The sequence below is a fragment of the Leptidea sinapis genome, chromosome 5 (assembly GCF_905404315.1).
Source record: "Leptidea sinapis chromosome 5, ilLepSina1.1, whole genome shotgun sequence".
NCBI lineage: Eukaryota > Metazoa > Arthropoda > Insecta > Lepidoptera > Pieridae > Leptidea > Leptidea sinapis.
Window position 1 is genome coordinate 14,634,810 of NC_066269.1, and position 23,214 is coordinate 14,658,023.

The 23,214-nt window shown below is 33.5% G+C and overlaps 1 protein-coding gene across 1 annotated transcript in view; it reads left to right on the top strand.

The window, feature by feature from the left end:
* The window catches only part of LOC126964626 (cell adhesion molecule 1-like), a 58,672-nt gene extending 39,988 nt beyond the window's left edge, over positions 1–18,684 (top strand). The window contains exons 4-8 of the mRNA XM_050807814.1: positions 455–618; positions 3,112–3,325; positions 10,214–10,637; positions 11,055–11,158; positions 14,110–18,684. Coding sequence (XP_050663771.1) covers positions 455–618; positions 3,112–3,325; positions 10,214–10,637; positions 11,055–11,158; positions 14,110–14,222 — 1,019 coding nt within the window. The 3' untranslated portion in view covers positions 14,223–18,684. The remainder of the gene's footprint in view (positions 1–454; positions 619–3,111; positions 3,326–10,213; positions 10,638–11,054; positions 11,159–14,109) is intronic.
* Positions 18,685–23,214: the final 4,530 nt, after the last annotated feature.

A 23,214-nucleotide genomic window follows, 5' to 3' on the forward strand; every position in this document is an offset into this window, starting at 1 on the left:
ATTCTGGCTCTTTTCTTTTTTCTTTCATTTATAACCGAATTACTATTTATTATATATCAACTGGATTTTTTGCTTTTATTGAAATACTTGCTGACCTGACTGACAGACCTTGTTCTGTTTTTAAATTTCAAGTCTCTACCCCCTTGGGTTCCAGAGATATTGGGATGAGTCAATATATACGTGGGAATTGCTTCATCATCATCAGCCAGAAAACGTCCACTGCTGTACAAAGGCCTCCCCCAAAGATTTCCGTGCGATGTATGCGATCTTGACCAGATCGTCGGTCCATCTTGTGGTGGGCCTACCAACACTGCGTCTTGCGGTACGTGGTCGCTATTCGAGGACTTTACTGCAATCTTTTAGTGGAATATATATATTTTTAACTGGTCGCCATTCGAGGAATTTACTGCAATATTTTAGTGGAATATAAATATCTTTAACTGTAATTGTGTAGGCAAAGCGGAAGAATCTCGTCAGTATGCGCCATATCAAGATCTACATCATCACGAGCGACACTGGGGCCCATACTTCGAAGAGAACAACGTCACACAAGTAACGGCTCATGTTGGAGCTGAAGCCCTCTTCAATTGCAGAGTCGTCATGCTCAAAGATAAGACTGTAAGAATTTTTATTTAATTTTTAAAATTCCGCAATTGCTTCTTATTTCGTAATTCTTCAGTGCGTATTATATGTATTGCTTGGTAGTGACGCTTCACAGTGCATATATTATAAGTAGTGTTCTGAAGACTTGACTCTTGGTTTTGAATGATACAATCGTACATGCTTCATAAGTAAATATGATTCAGAATTGTATTGTTGTTGGAATAAATAATTATAATTGCTTAATAATTTATAACTCAGCACCACGATGTCATGCGTCAAACGGGAGCTACTGAAAATCAGTGTTGTGACCAATAATTGTCACAAGTAAACTGAGTAGCATCCCCTGTGTGTGTCACACTGCCACACAGCTGCTATATAAAATCTTGGGAAAGTTATTTATTTAAGCTTTGTAAAATATGTTCTAGGTTAGTTTTAATTATAATTTTCCTTTATTATTCTTATTTTTGTAGCAATGTAATGTTTCATGTGTGTGTCCTGTGTAGCACTGCATTGTAATGGGCAAGGCGTATCAATGACGATCAACTGAACGTCCTGCTCATCTCCTCCCTTACTTTCATAAAAATGAATAAATAAATATCCTTAGGACATGCACCGACCTTCCAAGGATCGGTTTTAGTAAAAAGAACTTTCTGGCGCGTTGTAAGTTGTTGGCAGTTGTATACTGAATGCAGATATAAAAATAAGATATAAAGAATAAAATAACAGCACTATTCTTTGATATGACCCAAGCTTTTGAGTGTGTTGACTTTGAAATTCTCGTAAACAATTAATGTAATTTATATGGGCCTGGAGGTGTCACTTCATCACTTCAAAATGGCTGGAAAGATATATTATAAATAGGCAACAGTGTGTCCAGATTGAAAAGATTGAAGAAGTTGGAATCAAACTAAAGCCGGGGTATCTCAGGGGAGTGTACTTGGTCCATTATTATTTCTATTAAATTTCAAAGACCTACCAAATATTAAGGAAAATAAGTATCTGTTATATGCTGATGGCATTACAATAATAATTATCCCTGACACACACTCAAAAAGACCATTCGACTCGGTCATAAATGATGAAATCATTAAAATCGGCAAATGGTTAGAAAGTAATAATTTAAATATTAATAAAACAAAAACAAAACTTATACAATTTAAATATTATAATGCCATTAACCCACCCCTTAGAAACATAACATACAATGATTGATTGAAATTGATGAGGTTGAAAATATCAAATTCTAAGGCATAATAATAATAATAATTGTAATTGGAAAGCTTACGTTGAATTATTATGCAAACGTCTTAATAAGTTTGTTTTTGCAATAAGGAGAATAAAAAAACTGTAATATACAAATATTTTCAATTTAAAAAATGACTATTTTATTTTTTACAATATTATATAATAATAAATAATACTGCTACTAATCTTTTGTTAAATTTATATTATTGTAACTAATGATTTAGAAATAAATAAAATTTGCACGTCATAAATTTTGTTTATACATTTAATTTGTGTAATTAATCCCAGAAGTGAGGGTTATCACATTAAAATTTATAAATTATTTAAAAAACGACCAAAAGTATGTGACATCTGCAACGAACCGCACATAAAGTCGTTAATTTATTGCAAAGTTCAGGTGCTACTCTTGCTAAAAAAACCTCGTAAAGACACAGTAGCATAAGAGATGGAATAATTCTATAACTGAATTTTTTACTATAACTCTTGTAAATTACAAACGAAAACAGAACTGTACGCTTCATTTATATGATAACGAGAAATTATGTAAACTAGTTATATAAGATTAGCCTTATAATAATCAATTTGTTACGTTTTTGAAGACTTCTGGGAAATTCGAAAAACTTGCGTTCCTTGCGAGCGCTCTTTCCAACTGAGCCAACTGTTCGAGTAACGTATCGTTCATAAAATCTTGTATGCTTTGTTCAACTCGCAGGTTGTGGCTTCATGTACAGTATCTACTTTACAGTTGATAACCTGCTCAACCCCAATATTTGCATATTAGTAAATTGACTTGAGGTGTCGCTAATGCAAATCTAAACAATTTTGTATGTTTTTAAAGTGATAACCCTCATTTCTGGCATTAATTAGACAAATAAAACTGAAAACAAAATTATATAACCAGTTTGAGACAAGTATGAATCTGATACACGTACTTTCCGTTTTGACGGCTAGGTTCTAGGCCCTTTGTATTACTTTGAATAACTTCGGTAAAATATAATGCATACTTTGATATTAATTTATCATTGATTGATAAAACCGTTTTTGGGATACATATAGACAGATAAACTCTCTCAAGTTGGACTAAGCTGCACTCCATAAAGTAATCACCATTAAAATCTGTTCATTAGTTAAGAAATTCATTGGGAACAAACATCAGAACACTCGATTTATATATATTAAGAAGATAACAAAAAAACCTAAGATGACTTAATAAATATTTTGATTTATGTACTTTATTAATTTAACAATCCAATCATTGCACAGGTCATGTGGTTACGTCACAGTACGGAGACAGCACAATTACTAACTGTGGGGCCAGCGCCGTATGCGGGAGACAATCGCGTCGCATCAAAATTCCAATACCCGAATAATTGGAGGCTGAGCATAAATCCCGTAAAGTGGTCCGACTCGGGACGATACATGTGCCAAATATCGACTCACCCGCCGAGAACAATTTACACGGACTTAAGTATATTGCGTAAGTGTTTCGTTAAGCTGTTGACATAAAAACTGTCGCATTATAACTACAAAATAGATCAGTATTTTGAGATACTAGTGCACGAACACCGTGTACATTTACAACTATATTCTCAAAGCCATCAGGGCCTGTTACAAATTCACTAGTAATTTTCGAATTATATTATTACTTCATTTATTACAATTTAACGGCCTGGTTTTAGTGACATTGTAATGTCACGGGTACACTATAGTGATATTATAATAAATCTTGGTACGTTACAAATGAAGTTAGCAATGTGAGACGTTGAGCGTTTTGAATTTTGCATCTTAAATTATTGTTGAAATAATAGTGAACAAGGGCCGATTCGGTTCTAGCACTCGCCGGCCGCGGCACACTAGCACTTGGCTCGTGCGTTGTGGTCAACAGTCTTGTTTTTGGAACCTTAAGAAATGAAGTCAATTGACAATCTACCGGTTAATTGTAATATCACGGCTTTGACAATATACCTACGAGATAAAATACGCTAATTTGAATCAAATATTCATCAACTGCACATTAAAAAATCAGATATGTCAGCAGTATAGACCTGACGTTGATATGACGTCACATCGTCGCGTTGTTACGATGTGCAAAATAAGCGTCACTGCGATTATATTATTCATAAATAAACAATGATTTATTTTTTAATAATACAATTAATGTAAAGGTGATGTGATGATGTTTATTATTATTATAATTTTCTTTATTGACAAAGCAACAATATTCATGCACAAATGTACAAATATAACTGGCATGTACAAAAGATTAAGAGATATACAGATTATTAAGTGTAACAAAAATTATAGTAATTTCTACAAATTAGCTCCCTTGCGCAGGAATGATGATAATTATGAAAGAATCTGGGTTAAGTAAGAAAAGTATTTATTTTACTGGCGGTACTGTTATAGCGACACAGAACAACACAAACTACAGAACGATCAACAACAAAAGACCAAACGTAACGCACGAAAATATCACGTCAAGTACATGACGGTAAAAAACTGCAAACCATACTGACGCAACAAGACGAGCGCCAAGGGTTGAAAGGGAATGGGAGGGGGCTTCATGTTCCAGCGAGGTCCAGAGAAAATGTGGTAGAAAAACTATTACCATTACAATGCAGTGCCGCTCAGGATTCTTGAGAAACCCATAAACTCTAAGCGGCAATACAATTGCGCTCGTCCCTTGAGACATAAGATGTTAAGTCTCATTTGCCCAGTAATTTTACTAGCTACGGCGCCCTTCAGACCGAAACACAGTAATGTTTACACAGTAATGTGTTTTTTGTTTTAATACGAGAGGGGGCAAACGGGCAAGAGGCTCACGGGATGCAGAGAGGTGAGGCAAACGCCCATGGACATCGGCAACAACAGGTGTGTCAAGAAATGCGTTGCCAGCCTTTAAGGTGGTAGCCGTTAGCCGTATTATTTTTTTTCTTGAAGGTCCCCAAGTCGTATCTGTTCGGAAAAACCGCCGCCGGTAGTTGATTCCACAAAGTGGCTGTGCGAGGCAAGAAATTTCGAATAAAACGCGCGGTTGTAGAATGCCTGATGTCTTCGTGATGCGGATGGTACTTTGCACGTTATGTCCGGTGGTGGAATTCAGCCGCTGGAATCAACCCGAACAGATCCTCTGAGCACTCTCCGTGATAAATGCGGTAGAAGATGCACTGCGTAGAAATGTGGGTCTCTACGCAATGCTAAAGAATAATAAATCGGAGATGACTTGATCGTCGATTAGTCGAGCCGCTCTTCGTTGTATGCGGTCAAATGAAAGAAGCTGGTATTGGGGAGCACCCGCCCAGAGGTGAGAACAGTACTCCATGTGAGGCCGAATTTGCGCCTTATAAAGTTGCAGGCGGTGGCTTTTAGTGAAGTACTGTCTCGCCTTACTGAGTACACCAAGCTTTTTAGAGGCCAGTTTGGCCTTCTCTTCCTAGTGTCCTCAGAACTGAACGTCGCTCGATATATCGACGCCAAGTGTACCAATATAGGCTGTGGCAGTTAGAGGAGTGATCTCGAATCGAGGGGATACGACATAGGGAGACTTTTTAGTGGTGAACGGACAAATTTGTGCCTTCGATAATTTCGGGACTACGCCTGATTAGTAGGAGAGCCGGAAAAGACGGGTAAGGACTGGCGCCAGTTCCGGAGCACATGTCCGCAGCACTATCGGGGGAATGCCATCGGGCTCGCTCGTATTGTGAATGTCCAAGGTGAGAAGCGCCTTAAGCACGGCGCCATGCCGGATTTTTACCTCCTGCATGTATGACTCGCATCGCGGAATATGCGGTGGTGCACCTTGGTCATCCAGAATCGAGTTGAATGCGAAGAGGGAGCCCAGGAGATCAGCTTTCTCTTTCGCGTCATGGGTCAGTGAGTCATCATCCCTGTGCAGTGGCGGAATGGCTGGCTGGCAGAAGTTTCCTTGGACAGCCTTGGCGAGCGATCAGACCGCACGAGTTCCCGAGGGAAGGCGTGCAAGTCTCTCGCCAATTCTGCCAACGTGCTTCGACTTCGCGTCAGCAATAACTCATTTGAAGGACCTGGAGGCATGATTGAAGTGTGTTTTAAGTTCGCTGTAATTCACATCCTTAGACACCACCGAATTGACCCAAGCCTGATAGCACTCCTGCTTTTGGCGACAGACACATTTTACACATTACTGCTTCACCTTCAGAAATAGGCGCCGTTGTGGTACCCATCATCTAGCTGGCGAATAAATAGTATATATTTAAATAACAAACACGCACAAAATTAATGACTTACGAAAAATTTCTGGTATAAAATAAAACAGCTGGTATAAAATAAATACAATTATTTTATATGTTTCCTTAGAACAGAAATAAAAGTCTAGTAAAATTTTGTTACAGCACGACTTAAAAATATGACTGAATGAAATTTTCATTCCAGTCACGTTTGTTTTTGTTTTGTTACCAGCGAGAATTTCGGTAGCTGAACAAAAAATATAGGTGCTTTATTGAGACTAGATTCGTTCGTTGAATTTTAAATTTCATACCATTTAAAGTGAGCGAGATTTGCAATTTTATTAGAAATATGAAAGGCCATTTACAAAATGTACTTCTCTATGCGAGGTTTTCTATTGTTTAGCTTCGAATAAATTTTTGGTATTTCATAAAGTATATTTTTGAAGAGGAATTTAACAAAGCTGTTATATAATAATATGTTGTACAGTGTGACAAAATTCAATGTCATGCTGAAACAGGATGATAGGCTGAATGTTAAAAATCATCAGAAAAATCAGAAAAAAGTCCATCCCATGTTTCTTAGAAATTATGGGCACCAACAAAACAGCAGATTTTCTTCAATTTTTCGGTTATTGTTGTAAATTTTTTTTATTTTTACCAATTTCAAACATGTCACCATAACCTTAAATTACATATATTTAATCACAATCAAACATTATAATACAATTTCACCAAATTTTCTTAGAACTAAAAACATTTTAACTATGAATTCAACATTTGCAAAATATCTCCACTTTGACAGAGCCTCCTGAAAAACAAGTATATTAGAGCCATGGCAACACTTGTTGGGTTAATACTAAAAAAATGGGTTATAATAAAAAAAGTTAATAATCCGATCCGTAAAGTACAAGTAATATAAAGTACCCAATGCATCACAGGAGTAAGTCAAAAAAATATATGTAAACTAATAATTAAAGACATAAGAGTTATTGAGTACAGTAGATGCATCATTTCCCATACACTGTAAATAAATAAAGTTATTATGCGAGTATTTTACTTGTTTTTAGAAAAATAAGAAAAGTGTTAAATAACTCTAATTCTAAAATTATGTAACAGGGCTTCTAGTATCAATATTATCCGGCCACTACAAGTATATCACGCGCCCGTTCACGAGCACGCAAGAACCAAAATAATGATGAAAAAATATTGCACAGATGTACAATCAAGTAACATATTTTAACTGAATTGAATAACAGTATTTCAGAGCTTGCAATAAATGTAGCAAAATACGCATAGTTGTAAATATTTGAGGCTGATCGCCTTCTGCGACATTTAGAACAATAGGGCTGACACAAGTTCACAGTTTGCCTCATAAAATTCGAAAAACAAATACAGAGAAAAATCTCTATAATATTTTTTTCAGTGTTATAATAATATTACGCAGACCAAAATAGTAATCTCTGTAGTAGTCTCTGTCATTACATATTTAATTCAACAATAATTTTCAATAGTTTGTTACGGTAAATACTCAAGAACAATATCAAGATAAAATCAAATATTTTATTTTTGAATTTATGAAAATAGATTAAATAAAATAAATATAACGCTCCTTATAAATGCAAGAAATGATTATGGAATGAATTCTGATACAGTTGATATCAATGCACGGATATAATAAGAATATATTGATTTTAAATAAATCTATTTACAAATACATATTATTTAGATACGAGTAGTCTATCGTATTAAAATATGAACCAAATGGCTATATTTTGTGGAGATTCAGATAGTAAAAAAAAGACAGCCAGAAAAAAAAAAACCCTCTTACAATAAATACTTAGTGTGCGTCCACACTGAATGCGCGGTGACGGGGGCCTAAGGTGGGCGCAGCGAGCGAGACGTGCGTAGGCCACAGTGGGCCGCGATCTCTCGTAGCGGTTCGTAGTATGTCAGGTATTGCAAACTATGGGCGAGGATTTAGTATTTTTACTTGACAGTCCGATTCTGAGATGGGGGGTGTTGAACATTAGAGATAGTGTACACTAAATAAATAAAAACAGAGAACAATGTGGTGATTTTTTAAAATTGTATGAAGAATTGAGGTTATACCCTAAAAATTACTGTGCTGTGGATGTTCATTTTGCCATATATGGTTTAGATTAAATTGCACTTATAAACTATTCAGTATTTACCGCCATTTTACAGCAAACAATATGCAGCCGGGTAAACGCCGAGCGATAAGACCTGGTTTGTATCCCCGCCATCCGCGCGCTAGGTCGCTCGCTGACTAGGCTCGTAGTGCGGCCATAACGCGCGGATAGGAACGTTTGAAACCTCCGCACGGTAACTCGCTCGAACCCGTCGCGCTAGGCACTTAGTCACTTCAGTAAGGACGCAAAGGCGCGTTTCATATGTTTGATATTTCGCGCCCGTCGTCACATCCGCGCTAGGCTCGCACCATGGACGCACACTAAGAGATGATGTTCTATTTCATCAGGACAATCATATAATCGATATTATATCAAACAAACTTAGGCTCATTTTCACCAGTACCACGACTGCTTAGGCAGTACAAAGAAATAAATAAAGAAATGGTGAACATAGACATATTTTCAAATAGTCTACAAGAATTTAAACGTAATCTTCGGTAACTTTACAATAAATAAAATACACTCGGTATTTATAGAAATAAATAAATAAATATCTTTTTTCCTTTTATATGTAATAATTAATTAAACTTATGTAACTTAAAGTCTATAATCAACTTTAATATGTTATTATTTTATTTTTAATTATATTGGTAATTAGATAATAGTTAGTAATAATAAGTATGTAATAATTAATAATAGTCACAGCAGCAACTGTGAATGTTGTGTACATCTATTATTGGTAGTCGCATCAGTAATGTAATTTCCTAGATAGTGTTATATGTAATTGTTATATGTGTGTACTGTTGATGTACCTTTTAGAATAAATAAATAAATAATAAAATTATTAATGTTCTATACTTTTCGCATATGGATACTTATATATTATAGGCACCATAACGGCGCCCATTTCTACCGTGAAGCAGTAATGTGTAAGCATTACTTTGTTACGGTCTGAAGGGCGCCGTAGCTAGTGAAATTACTGGGCAAATGAGACTTAACATCTTATGTCTCAAGGTGACGAGCATTCTATTGACGCTCAGAATTTTTGGGTTATTCAATAATCTTGAGTGAGCAGCACTGCAATGAAATGGGCAGAGCGGATCTATTTCCATCAGCTGAACGTCCTGCTCGTCTCGTACCTAATTTTCGTAAAAAAAACTATTACAAATACTTTGTCCAGATTAGGTAAAAAAATAGAGTGACAGCCCTGGATAATAAAGGCATTTCATAGGCTCAGCTGGTGATTGGATCGCTTACGTAACGATGTGGGGAGGAACAATTTGTGTAAGCGCCAACACATTCCTACCGTTAGCCCTATCTAGCGTACTATTAAACGCTGAGCTATTGATGGAAACAAATGGATATAGCTCCTATTAATTCTAGTGTTTCGCTGATTACTTTCGTAATAGTCGAGGTTGCGTTTTTTATATAATTACCATTCTGGAATCTATGTATTGTATTTTATTTAGTAGTATTATATTTATTCTATTGTATATAATAAGTCATAAATAGGCATCAATTTTCTCAAAATATATTCCTTTAGTATTCTTTTTAATGTCATTTCTGATATAATAGATACTACTACCGCTTTGGAAACAAATACCGATCCGAGAGAGAAGAAGCAGCGCAAGAAACTCTCCCAGCATTCTATATTTTGCGTTCTTTTTCATAAAATTAACAATATTATATTGTCATTTCAATTGCTATAAAATTATCATAATCTAGTGCCAGGCTTTCCCTTAGATATTCACTATATCACTTAGATATTCAGCTGTGGAGTAGTAGGATTTACGAATTTTCTTAATAAAACATTTAAATTTATTTATAGATAATGCCTGAACGTGGTTGGTACTTTATTATAAATTATAAATTTTCTCTTCAAGCTTAATGTATCTTATGAACTATTATATTTAGTTACCCCTATATCTAATTCGTATCTTTAGTCTTTAAGATAAAACAAGATATAAAGATAATTATAAACAATAATCTTAAAAGTTTTATTCTTTGCAGCTCCTGTTTTAACAATAAATGGAGACGCTACACACGACGTAAAAGATAAATTTTACAAAGCTGGTAGTTCCATAAAACTAACATGTGCTATATCTGATGAGTACATCACTACGATATCTCAATCAAAGCCAACTTCAACAACAACAACAGAAACGACACCCATTACAACAACAACAGAATTGACTACAAAAATGAGCACAATATTCAATAGGATAGATTTAATGTTAAACAGGAGTTGGAGTGTCGAGACCACAACGATTACGTCAACAGTCAGTATTACAACGAAGAAATCTGAAGCCACCACTGAGGCAATTGTACCTATTACGGTTCCATTGACGAGGCCGGTTATAAATAATATATTTGGCTTAGTCTGGAAGAAGCAAGGGAAAGCATTAGAAGAATATATAACGTGGAGAAATATGAGGTATAATGTAGAAACTATTGTTGGTTATTTTGTATAGATTATTAGATAATAATATTGTAAAGCAACTAGGGAAAATTAAAACAGAATTCCAACACAAACCATTGTATAATGTACAGATTTTACAATTATAACTTTTATCTTTCAAATACACACTCTCGGATTTATTTAACAGCACTTAAACACTGCAGAAAAATCAATTTAATCCCGAATAAGGCATAATAAATACCCTTTGCCACCTCTCTCCTATCCTCTCCTCTCCACGAATCGCCTCTCACTTCACACCGCTACACCAGCGCCACCTCTCAGACAACAGCTGCTCACTTCATTTTACTCGGTACAATATAATAATATGATGATATACATATTAAGTTTGATCAAACCAATGTATCTTGATTTTTATAATATAAAATGTTTCAGCGCTACATTTAGTGTCTCTTCCGCATCACAGAATGACAGTGGCTTATACAGCTGTCATTTGAGGAACCATTCACAAGTGATAATCAACGTGCACGTATTAAGCGGTAAGGCTGTAAGAATATTTACAAAAAAGAACACTAATTTTGATCATGATTTCATCGAAATCTATATAAGCGTACTCTATTGTTTAATTTGATAATAAATAGTTTAATACAGTACTAGTAGTTCGCCGTAATTTTGCCTTGGATGAAAAGAGAGTTTGATTGACGATAATATTAGAAACCATTATCAGATAATATTTTTTATGGAGAGAGTGGCTATTTATCAAGTCCTAATGAGACTTAGTAACACCGCGTCCAAAATTGAACTATTGTGTTCGCCACAAATACTTATGCCCTGTCGTATTTACGTCAGAGTCTTCTTAACGCGATTATGACAAATATTCTTGGGAGCAGAGTGTACTTACCAAGATGTTACGCTTATGCGTTAATGGACCCTAATCGCAGAGGAGATGGAGAGGCGTTTCATCGGCGCCAAGGCAAAATCTGCAGGTGATTTCGTTATTGATTCCTACCACACTGAGGTGCCTGTTTAGTTGACAGTGATTAACAGAAATTAAATTATTTTATTTCAATCTTGAATTTCTGCAGCTCACGCTGAATTATTACTTGTTTAGGATTTTTTTTTGTAAAATACAGTTCATCTTTCTTGCTGATAATGTAGCTTAATCACTTAACGTAGGTATTTAAAATATTTCAATATAGGTGAAATACTCGTACGGCTAAATAGAGAGTTTATCTAATACACACAAAAAATAAAAGAACCAAATATTTGCTCCTTATAAATTACTTTCACATGGTACAAGCAGCAAAGATTAAAAAACTTCGTAGATGCGTGATTGACAAAAAAAACGTTTAAATTTCATCATATATGTACCAATTTCTTTAAAATTTGTTGGATTGCTTAGCCGTGAACGAGTAACTAACAGAATTTTATAACATTTAAATTTTATGTTGAATGAATATGTGACTAATTCAGAAATTTCAGAAACAAATCCACATCCCCCTAGATGAAAAAATACGAAAATGTATTCGGTTTTTCCTTTAATATTGCCTAAAACATTACATCAAAATAACTTGAAGCTCTTTGATCTGATTTGGAAATGAGAAAATTTCATGAGGAATCTTAAATTAAACTCTTTTGGAATTTGTTTGACGGGCTTGTGGCAGGAACAGCTATTAAGCGTCTGAAATTATTTATTGTGTTTGTAATTATTTACGGAATTGCCTCATATTTTTATTTTGATGTAGGCTTTACTTTGCGGAAATCCATAATTATCCAAATGTTTTGAGTTTTGTTTAGTGTTAAATCCACCAATATTTTTCCTTAAACAATTCGACACGTGTTTCGCCTCTACATGAGGTATGCTCAGGAGATGGTCACTCGCCAAACTCTGGCTTGAGACACAAGTGAAAGTCAAGTTGATATGAAAACATTTGGAGCCTCAAATGACGTTTATGTATAGAACGTCATTAAGCCTCATAAAATTCAAAATGATTTGGTTCTTACAAGTTGTCCAGAGTTTGATAATATTTTCCTAACTGTTAAATAATTTTACCTACGATGAGAATCCTAAGGACTATTATGATAAAAGCGAATAAAAGTTTCACTTTAGAAATAATATTGTTAGTATTTCAAAGTAAAATATGACATAAGAAAATTATTTGTGCTCCAGTTAATTTAAAAGGAAAAATTAATAGAAGTACGCAATGAAAGGTTCAATACAGAAATGAGTACTTTTACTTAGCTTACTTATACCTTGTAGAAATGTTACCTCACGTGAAATTCACGATTGAAAGGTTCCATTTATGAGAAAACTACTTAGAAAACTATTAATAATAAACTCTTAAACATTATGATTATGTTAGTTTTATACACATTTAATTTTTAAATAGAATAAATGAGGATTTATGTTTCGACTGCTGACTGTATAGATTCTAAAACACCATATTTTTCGAGGTAAATAAAATATATAGACATCGTAGCTAATATTATGGGCTACTGAGATTGAGATGGAAGAATTGTTATATTACAAATACTTAATGATTAAAGCCTCTAAAATTAGATTGCAAAGGCAATTTTTCCATTATTGATATAAAATTGCTACGGAAATATTCTGCGAATGTTGACTGGGTCAGAGAATGAATATTAATATCAGTCTTTTCGATCTTTTTACTTCTAAACCATTTTTTTTTTAATTTTCCAATATTATGGTGGTGGTTTTAGCCAATCCCATTTAAATCATGTTTTTCGATAAATTCTGGTGAAAATATGAAAAGCAGCCAAATGCGAGTTGGAATCGCCCACGAAGGGTTCCGAAGCAGCAAGTAACATACTCGTAATATAAAAGTTCTTGTAGTTCGTTGTAACTTTGATCGATGTTTAAAAAAAAACTATTTACCAGATCTTCTTCAAACTAATTTTCGGTGGAAGTTTTCATGGTAATATACATCATAATATATTTTTTTTAGTTTTATCATTCTCTTATTTTAGAACTAACAGGGGGAGGGGGACACAGTTTACCACTTTGGAAGTGTCTCTCGCGCAAACAATTCAGTTTAGAAAAAAAAATGAAATCAGAAACCTCAATATCACAATTGAAGATCTGTCCATAGATACCCAACTATACCCACACGGTTTATGAAAAAAAAAATTGAGTTTCAGTTCTAAGTATGGTTTTAATTTTAATTTTTAAGTAACCTCCAAAATTTTTTGTATAATTTTTGTGTGAAAATCTTAATACGTTTCACAGAATACATCTACTTACCAAGTATCAATAGTATAGTTCTTATTGTTTCGGAAATAAGTGGCTGTGACTTCGGACGGACAGACAGACAGACATGACGAATCTATAAGGGTTTCATTTTTTGTCATTTAGCTACGGAACCCTAAAATCAATGTAGATTAGCAAATGTATTATTTCTTATAGTTTGTATCAAATTCAATGCTTATGAAGGGTAAACAGGTTACTGTATTAACGAATAATTTGTTTCAGGAGAAAACCAAGCTGCAGTCCATCATGACACATGGAATAAAGGTTCCTTATTCTGGCAACCAATAAATCTCTGTTTAATTAGCATAATAATATTAATGTCGTTTTTTACTTGAGATACATATAAGTAGTCATAATATAGGGCCAGTTACTTTAAACTAACTCATGTGTACCCCTCACCACACTCTTATTTCGCTCTCATGTTGCTACGAATAGATCTGCAGTAACAAAAATTATATTTGGAAGGGTGAATGTGGAATGTAACTACGTAAATAGATGCGCATGACACTTCAGAGTGACCTAGAAGTTTGCTGAGGAGAGGCATTAAATGAAACTTGATAATGTAAACTTCCATAAGATCTTGCAAATGTTTTAATATGACTTTGTCTAACAAAGAAATATCCGTACAGAGCCAGGCCGTGTTATTTATGCAGTCAGTATAGGTATTCCTAGTCTGACCAGAAGTTGTGTTACAAATAAAAATCGTATTATTAGATAAGTCTCAATTCAATGCAATCTAGAGATTTGCTCATATCTTCCTTGGGAAATTGAGTCACTGTTCTAAAGTTGTAATTATTATGACGGGTACTCACGACATAATATATTTTATTGATTTGATGCCCATATTTCGATCCAATTGCATGAGTCATGGTCACGGCGGGAACACTTGACACATTGACACTTGACACTAATAGTACATCAATCTGTCCTTGGCGCCTAGTTTGTTTTGGTCTTTGAATCCCTAATTCACGACACACACTACTGACGTCGTCCATACTTTCGGATCTTTTTGTTGTATTCGTACTGCAGAGAGAGACCACGTGATTCCATGTTTGCGCTAATCTAATACCATCCTCCCTATTAAAATTGTTAGGATACTTTTTAATTTCTATAGCTTCTCTTACACGCCATGGTACCGGCTTTAAGCAAGTGTTCGGCTATTGCAGATTTTTTTAGGATCGTTATTATTGACTTCGCTGATGTGTTCCTTAACTGTTCTAAAGATTTCTTATACTCTCAATTCGATGTCAGTGTGTTAGGATAGACTATAATGTATAGCCCATGGAGTTCAGATCTGGGTTAAACAATGCTTTTAGCTCTGCTAAAGTCCTGAATATTAATACCCAGCCAACCTTGGTTAGTTTGTGTTTTGTGTGGTGCAGTCTCTTGTTGTCTCCAATGTACATTTTTAAAAGACATATTGCTAATAGGTTTCACAATATAATTGAAGAAAGTTTCTTGATACACTTTTGCTGAAGTCTTTAAGTGAAAAAAGATTTTCACAAAATGCAGCTTTATGACTCATTGATAAGAAAACCTCCAAAAAACTATGACTGACGTAGGATGATAAACATGTTGCACTTTTCTGATTGCTTGTACAGCTTTTTGGATTTACGAGTGTTTACTAAGTCATTTTGCTTCTTGTAGTGTTCTTCAATTGTGAAAAGTTTTTCGTCACTTGAAAGGATATTTCTCTACCTTTCAACGAATCAATAAGGTCATGTCTTGTATATCAACGATGAGTACCAAGCTTAAGTCTTCTTTTATATTTTTTTAATTCCTTGTATGATTTCGGCGAATTCTGTTATTAACAGCATTAAAAGCCTTTTTAGTGCTAACAACACGCATCCGCCATATTTTTGTTTGAAATGATCTAACTTTGTAATATAATAAACGCGTTTCAAATTTCAAATTTGTATATGTAAATAAAAAAATTATAAATTGAAGAATCGAGATGTAACAATTTTTATGGTCAGACTAGGTAGTTACATAAGTTTATAATTGGGTAAAATTATTGTAGATAAAAAATACATTGACCATGGTTATATAGTTTTCTTACTTAGATTTATATTTCTTACGGCGTAATGTCAGAGAATTAGCAGCATTCTGTTTAAATTTGCATTATTTTATTAGATAAGAAGAAAAAGAAAATATCTTGGAGAACTCATCAAATTTCTGACGTTTGGTTTGAACCAGGCATAAAAGGCATTTATTTTCTCAGATTTAATTCCTGTACAATTCTTTTTGATGTCATTTCTAATATACTAGATACCGCTTGGGAAACAAATGGCGCTCTGACAGAGAAGAACCGACGCAAGAATCTCTTCCAGCATTCTTTTTTTATGCGCTCTTTTTAATCAAAATATACAAAATATCAATCTGCGGACTTATTAAGTAAGAATGTTATAATATATATACAAATGATAATTTTATTTATTCCTAAATAATTATTTAAATATCTTTATTAAGACTTATCCATCATGTTTATTGAAAAATGTTCTTAGATAAAAATATGTATCAAATTATAAATAAAACAATTCTACTATAAGAATAAGTATTCACTCATAATATGCCCATTTTTGTTAGGGAAAAAAATTGTTTTAAATCAAATAATCCTTAAAGATTTAACAAAAAATTATCAGGCATCTTAGTCGAAACACAATTATAACCTACAGTGCCTATGATATAGTTTTTCGCGATTGTAACCAATAACAACTTTTTTTTAGTTAATCTCAAAATGAAAAAACGAACAGAAATAATTGAGCGCTTAGATAATTAATACGTCTAGATAGAGTCTCTTGCTGGTAGACAACCGATAAAAAACAGGCCAGGAATATTAGTTTAGTTAGCGAGACAAGCTACGACTGACACTCGCCATTTGTATGGCACCTTGTGTTACTGTGCGTGAATTGCTCTTAATAGAGGTTAGTTCTAAACACAATTTTTTTCGACGTTTTCACAGCTGTCATAGTCTACCTAGACGTATAAATGATCTTATATTGAGGGCTACACAGTTCAATTCAGGCTTTCTTGAATTTCTTTAAATTGGAGATTTCAATGGCCGATTTGTTCACGGTTCTTTTTACTACTCAAGATTCAAAATATTTATTTCAATTTGGGCATAACAAGCACTTTTGAATGTCACACATTAATAACAAAAATACAATTAGTTATTCCAGTATCTGGAATCTGAAATAATGTTGCAAGCACGTAAAAAAACATTATTTCAAATAATCCAAAAAAAAATATATCACTGATTAAAGACAATTTTCATTTATTGTATCCCTAAAACTGAGTTAATGTATATAAATTACCAAAAAGCCGTTATGTTGGTAAATAAGTAAATATTTTATAAGCAATACAGAAGTTAATCAATTTGTATATAGTATAAAAGTAACTATTATTACTATGCAGATATAAGAAAATTATTATATTATAGACCAAAACGGTGCCATGCCGTAGCCATGCAGAGTTTTAATGAAATTTGGATTATTGTTATCACTACAGTTTTAAAAATTGTACTTTAAGCTCTGCTGTATTACTGAACCAGTGGCTTACATTAGAGCACACTTTGTCGCTACAATGTGTATCGTCTACCGCATTTATCACGGGGAGTGTTCTGTAAAGCTGTTGCACCTTATTCCTGCCGCCGGATTCTACTTTTGCACGACACTCCATACATAAGAATATCATCACCATCATCTGGATGTGTGGTGGTCCTCGCGGTGCATTTTTCAAGAAACTTTCTTCCACGTACTACTAAACTGTGAATGATGAATAATAGTTCCTTGTGAGGTATTTCCGGGACGATACGACATCAGTACCTTAAAAAAACGCGTATGGAATGTATAAGGTATACCTTCCTTAAGGGCCGGCAACCATTATGTGATTTCTTCTGGTGTTGCAAGTGAATGAGGGCGGCTCTGATCACCTAACACCAGGTGACCCGTACTCGTTTTTCCTCCTTTTCCATAGAAAAAACACTCACAAATGTCGTGATCAGGGTGCTCAATTAACCCAAGAAGTACTGATCTCCTGGCTTACCACTAGTTCCACAATCCATTATCTGTTTTTATAGGAGTACATAACATAATGGACAAATTTTCAACCTCATGTTAATCTGCAACCTCCCCTACATCTGCTATAGCAGAATCAATATGATCTAAAGGCATAGTAGCATAATGCGAAATTAACACAATCCCATCGTACAGTGAACATCACCCTTTGGCCGAAGATCTGGTATTTCTTAATTTCTTTCGCTCTTCATCCTTTCGTCGAAGGTGAATTATTAATTACCATCTAATTAACGAAAGAATTCATTCTTCTGTATAGATCTGCTACGGACACAGACAAAGCTAAAAGAAAATGAAACGTTACAAAATTTTAGCAACTATTTTAATTTACGTTTCAACATTATGTATTGAGATCTTACTCTTTAAGATTATATTCAATTTTATCAAATAATAATTTAAATGACAAGTTCAGCATGTCTTAAAGGTTTTGTTCGGAATTTGTTCAAGCAATCCTTGTAGGTGGTAATGTTAATTAACCATCCAGATTTCATGATTATTCTGCAATATTTAATAATTATTATAATTATAAGTAACAACATATTGTATGGATTTCAACGAATGTAATGAAAACATCGGAACTTTAATTTCATTGTTTATTGTAAAAATAATATTTAAATGTTAAACGGCAAAGCCAATGGATGTGTCAACATTGTACTCGTATTTATTTATTTAATTTCAACATGTGAATGTTATATTGCCAAATAAATTCTCAGTCATTATTAAATTTGTTTTATTTTGTACTAGCTGACCTGGCAAACGTAGTTTTGCCATATAAATTATATAATATGTATACCTTTCTTGAGCTTCAACGAATCTATTACAAAAGATTTCATTGAGATCGGTCGAATAGTTTAGGAGTTATTAGGGAACATATATGTATGTACATTCTATTTAATATATATACATTAAATAACATAAATCGTAATAATTATCGTCACTACCGTCTTTTTATAAATGGATAAAATTTAGAGTAATGGCGGGTTCCTACAACGAAAGGGAAAACTGTTATGTTAAAGAAACAGTTTTATGGCTTGTTATTATTAACAAAATGAAATGGTATTTTACTTGCAGCTTATTATCATTCAAATAGAATGTATAAGCGCGTGCGCGTGCGCAAGAAAACATATGATACTAAAAATGAAAATCAGTTATGGCGAAACAATAGACAGTCAAACCTGAAGTTTTAGGAAGAGATGCTCTGCAGCTGGGCCCCCGCTAATCCTCTAGGAACTCCTGATACTAAAGTATGTTCTCCCGGCGTTTGGTCAATGAATTGTGTTAGACTGAGTACTTTGTACGATGCTATTATTTCGTTGACCACTGATGAATAAATATAGACGCGAACTTTGCTGGTGCTTGATGACAGTTACATATTAACCGGCGAGAGAGTCGATTGGCATTAGATTAGCCAATCAGATACATTGGTATCTGATTGGCTAATGTCTGCGTCATGCGTCTATTGTCTATAGGTATCTCTCTATTTTATACAGGAACTATATGCACTATAGTTTGCCACAACAAAAAATTACAAAAAGAGAATAAACAGTTGCGGCTCAACCATAGACTATCTATTTGATTATATACGAATCTAATGTCAGTTTCACGTGCGACGCGAGCGGAGATTGAAAAGCTACGAGTGTAAGAGAATAAGTACCATTTTTTTAAGTTAGGACATCTAAAATGCATATACATTTAAACAAGGTACTTAAAAGTAAATAATATTATCTAAAAAAAATTAGTTCTTGAGAAAATCTATATTATTCGACCAGTTCCCTACAATTACCCATAGAATCCATAAACAGATCTGTTATTTTACAATTATGAAACCCTTCTGTCAAACAAAATTCCAAATCGTTCCGATTAGAAACAGCGGAGATAAGAGGTAACAAACATACAAAACAATATTAGTCGAATTGTAAACCTCTTCCTTTTTGAAATAGATTGAAAAAAAATATACTTGGTACCCGAGCAATATAAAACTAATTTAATTTATCAGCTCATATTTTAGTAGTGTACAGTACTTGCTGATTTTATTAGGAATGATGAGGGTAGTTGTACGTGCTTTGCTAGCTGACGACATAAGCCGCGCTTGAGTTGACAAGCAGACGGAGGCTGTTGAGCTTTGGTCGGGCGTAGTCGCTGACTTTACATCTGTAAACCGTGTTTACCCCGAGTGATATCCTGTGGTCATTATATCAACCAAACGCTTCATGAATCTCCACCAGTGTTTTTGTGTCTTTACATTATCATTCATACAAACTTTGCAAACTTGCGATCGCCAATGTGACGTGCACGTTGGAATACCAGAAAAAGAAACCTTATTACAGTCCCAAACAAGTAGAAAGTATTGAAACCCATAACTTAAGAATAAATACTTTTAAAAGACTAAACAAACAATCTAAACTTTAGTCGCAGATTGTAATTTCCGCTTCGCAAAGAACGTGGAGTGCTAAATAAAGTTTGCAAACAGTTTATCCGTTTAATAGTTCACTGCAGCTTCAGCAGAAGTGTCCGGTGTTTATTAAATTAATTTTCTGTGAGAAAAACTGAACGTTCGCGACGATGAGAAAATTTTCTGAGAATATCTTCGTTAATTATTCACTTTGAGTTCATAAAGAGTTTCAAACCATTCACTTTATGGTTATAAGGATTTTATTAATTAGAAATATTTTTTACTGTTAAATTATTTTTTCTTAAATTAAGTGATCTAATTAATTGTAGTAGAGATATTTCATATAATTGCGCGAGAGATAGGATCGATTACTGTTACAGCGCACTGCATTACGTCTTTACTTGTTTTGTGACTAGTTATTTATTATTTTCATTAGTCATCGGATCATTTTTTTGACATTTAAAGAATTAGAAAAGATATATATAAAATATTATAAACTGGACACACAACACAATATTAAATGAGAAGTAATTTAATGTTAAGCAATTATAAAATTAGATGAGCCACAAAAAACAGCATTTAAATAATTTGATCAGCATTCAAAGATTTTGTTTGCAATAAATAACATCAAGCAGCAATCCTTGTTCTGCAATTAATTTTCATAATGGTCAAAAATTAAATCCTAAATAAACAGCTTACAATAACATGAGTTTGCATAATATAATATAATCGGTCCGCAAAATAACTACTTGGTCACCAAGATTTATTGATTGATCAGCAGATAAGTAGTGTATTTTGGTGGCTTGACTTATTGCCAATTGAAAGAAATGATTGGATAAAAGAGAAATCTGACTGTCCATTCTATAATTTATAAAAATTGGTTAGGTTAGGTTATGTTAGAACAGTTGAAACAATTCTTGAGCCGAGTTTACAAAAATTTTATTAAACAGAAGCAGCTCATTTCAACTAATATTATTACAGCCATTTGTATATATATATTATATATTATATTATATCATCCAAAATGACATAAATTGCTGATTGATTTTGAAATGTTTGCTGGCTTATGAGTTGCTGATCAATTAGCTATTTCATAGACAGATATCACATATCACAGATTATATATTTCTGCTCACAAAATACCAATACTATGCTTACCATTTAAATAACACCCATATTAAATTACAAACATAGAGTTTTTTTTTTAAATATTGACTTGGTATAACTCGAACACCAATAAATTCAGGTATTTCCGTTGTTTAAAACGTTGAATGAATGAATTAAAATTATTTATTGTACTAAAAATAAAGGTACAATCTGAAAATATATGTTTTAAAATGATTCCACAAAGTGAGGACAAATAAAACCAAAAACATGTGTAGCGATATGTTATATTAATTGCATTTTAACGTGTCTGGTGCTGTAATTTGGCTGCTGGAAATAGCCTCAACCATTCTTCCAAACACTCTCTGTGACGTATTTGGTAGAATATGCAGAATGTCCACATATATGCGCAACAAACATTAAAGCGATTCAGAGCAATTAATATTCTCTCCTGCAAGTTTCCGCGTTATAGGACAACGCTTTATAGAACTATTCCCTTATAACGTGCTCCTAAGACCTCGTAACTCATACTAATAATTAATCACAATTCGTAACAAGTATTTCCTATTGTTTACCTAGTTTTACTATTTTATTAAGGTTTTTTAATACAATAGTTTATTAAAATAATTTAATTTTGTAATAACACAATTGACACACGTTCAAAGATACACGAAGCTAATTATGAACTGTACAAATCATTCTAAATTTCACAGTACAGAAATATGTGCATTGAAAATCCTCGTGTTATAAGCCAGGTATGCCCGGATTATACGTTAGATTGAAATCGCGTAATATTAAAGCGTTATAAGGACACAGTGTGATAATGCGTAAATAAAGCGTTATAGGGCATATTAGTGTATATAGAATTACACTTTGGAATGAAATCCCTTCCGTATTATTTTCCGGTTTATCTGGGTACCTTTAAATTAAATAGGTATAATTTTCTAAAGGCCTGCTATAATGGTAAGTTCATTGATGTTGCTGACTCAGCAAGATCTGAAAGCTCATATTTTTTGCTGTAATTTCACAAAAAACATGTATTACTGCCATGACTATCTTATATTTAAAATCTTTTGTTTTAGATCATATCTCAGAAAAATACAATTTATTTACTAATAATTACAATGATTTTTGCAAATCGTATTATCGTAAATGCGGTGAAATTCACTCGCATTTTAATAAAACTTGTCAAAAGCACAGAGAGCGGATAAATGTTGGCCAAGATGGTTACTAGCTGAAGTACAAGCGAGGAGAAGTCAGTGATGGGTGAAATTAAAAATGTTTGCTTAAAATATTTAAACCAGATGCAAATTTTAAATATCCGAATTTTCGACTGTAAATATTTTTAAAGCTAGAAGTTCGACGTTGAAGGTAAGTAACATTTTTTGCTCATCGGGTTACTGCTTATGTATTATTAACGTATTGAATTGTTAAAAAACGTTTGTGTGGTAATGGTTACTATAACATAAATTACTTTCTTAAGGATACCACAGATTGGGAATGGAGCGATCACCTTCAAGCTATTAAATAATAATTTAAATTGTATAAGATTACTTTGCTAACATATTTTTTTGGCGAAAAACAAAAAGCCTGCTGAGTTTGTTACGCCTATTGTTCTCAGGTCTGAGGCATTAGTTTTGGAATGGGAGGTAGTTTTTGACTTTCAATAAGTGACGTCACATCCCGTTTTGAATAAAAATATTTGAATTTGAATATATTATCAGCATTTTCTTGGCTACTAATAATACGATGCGCTCA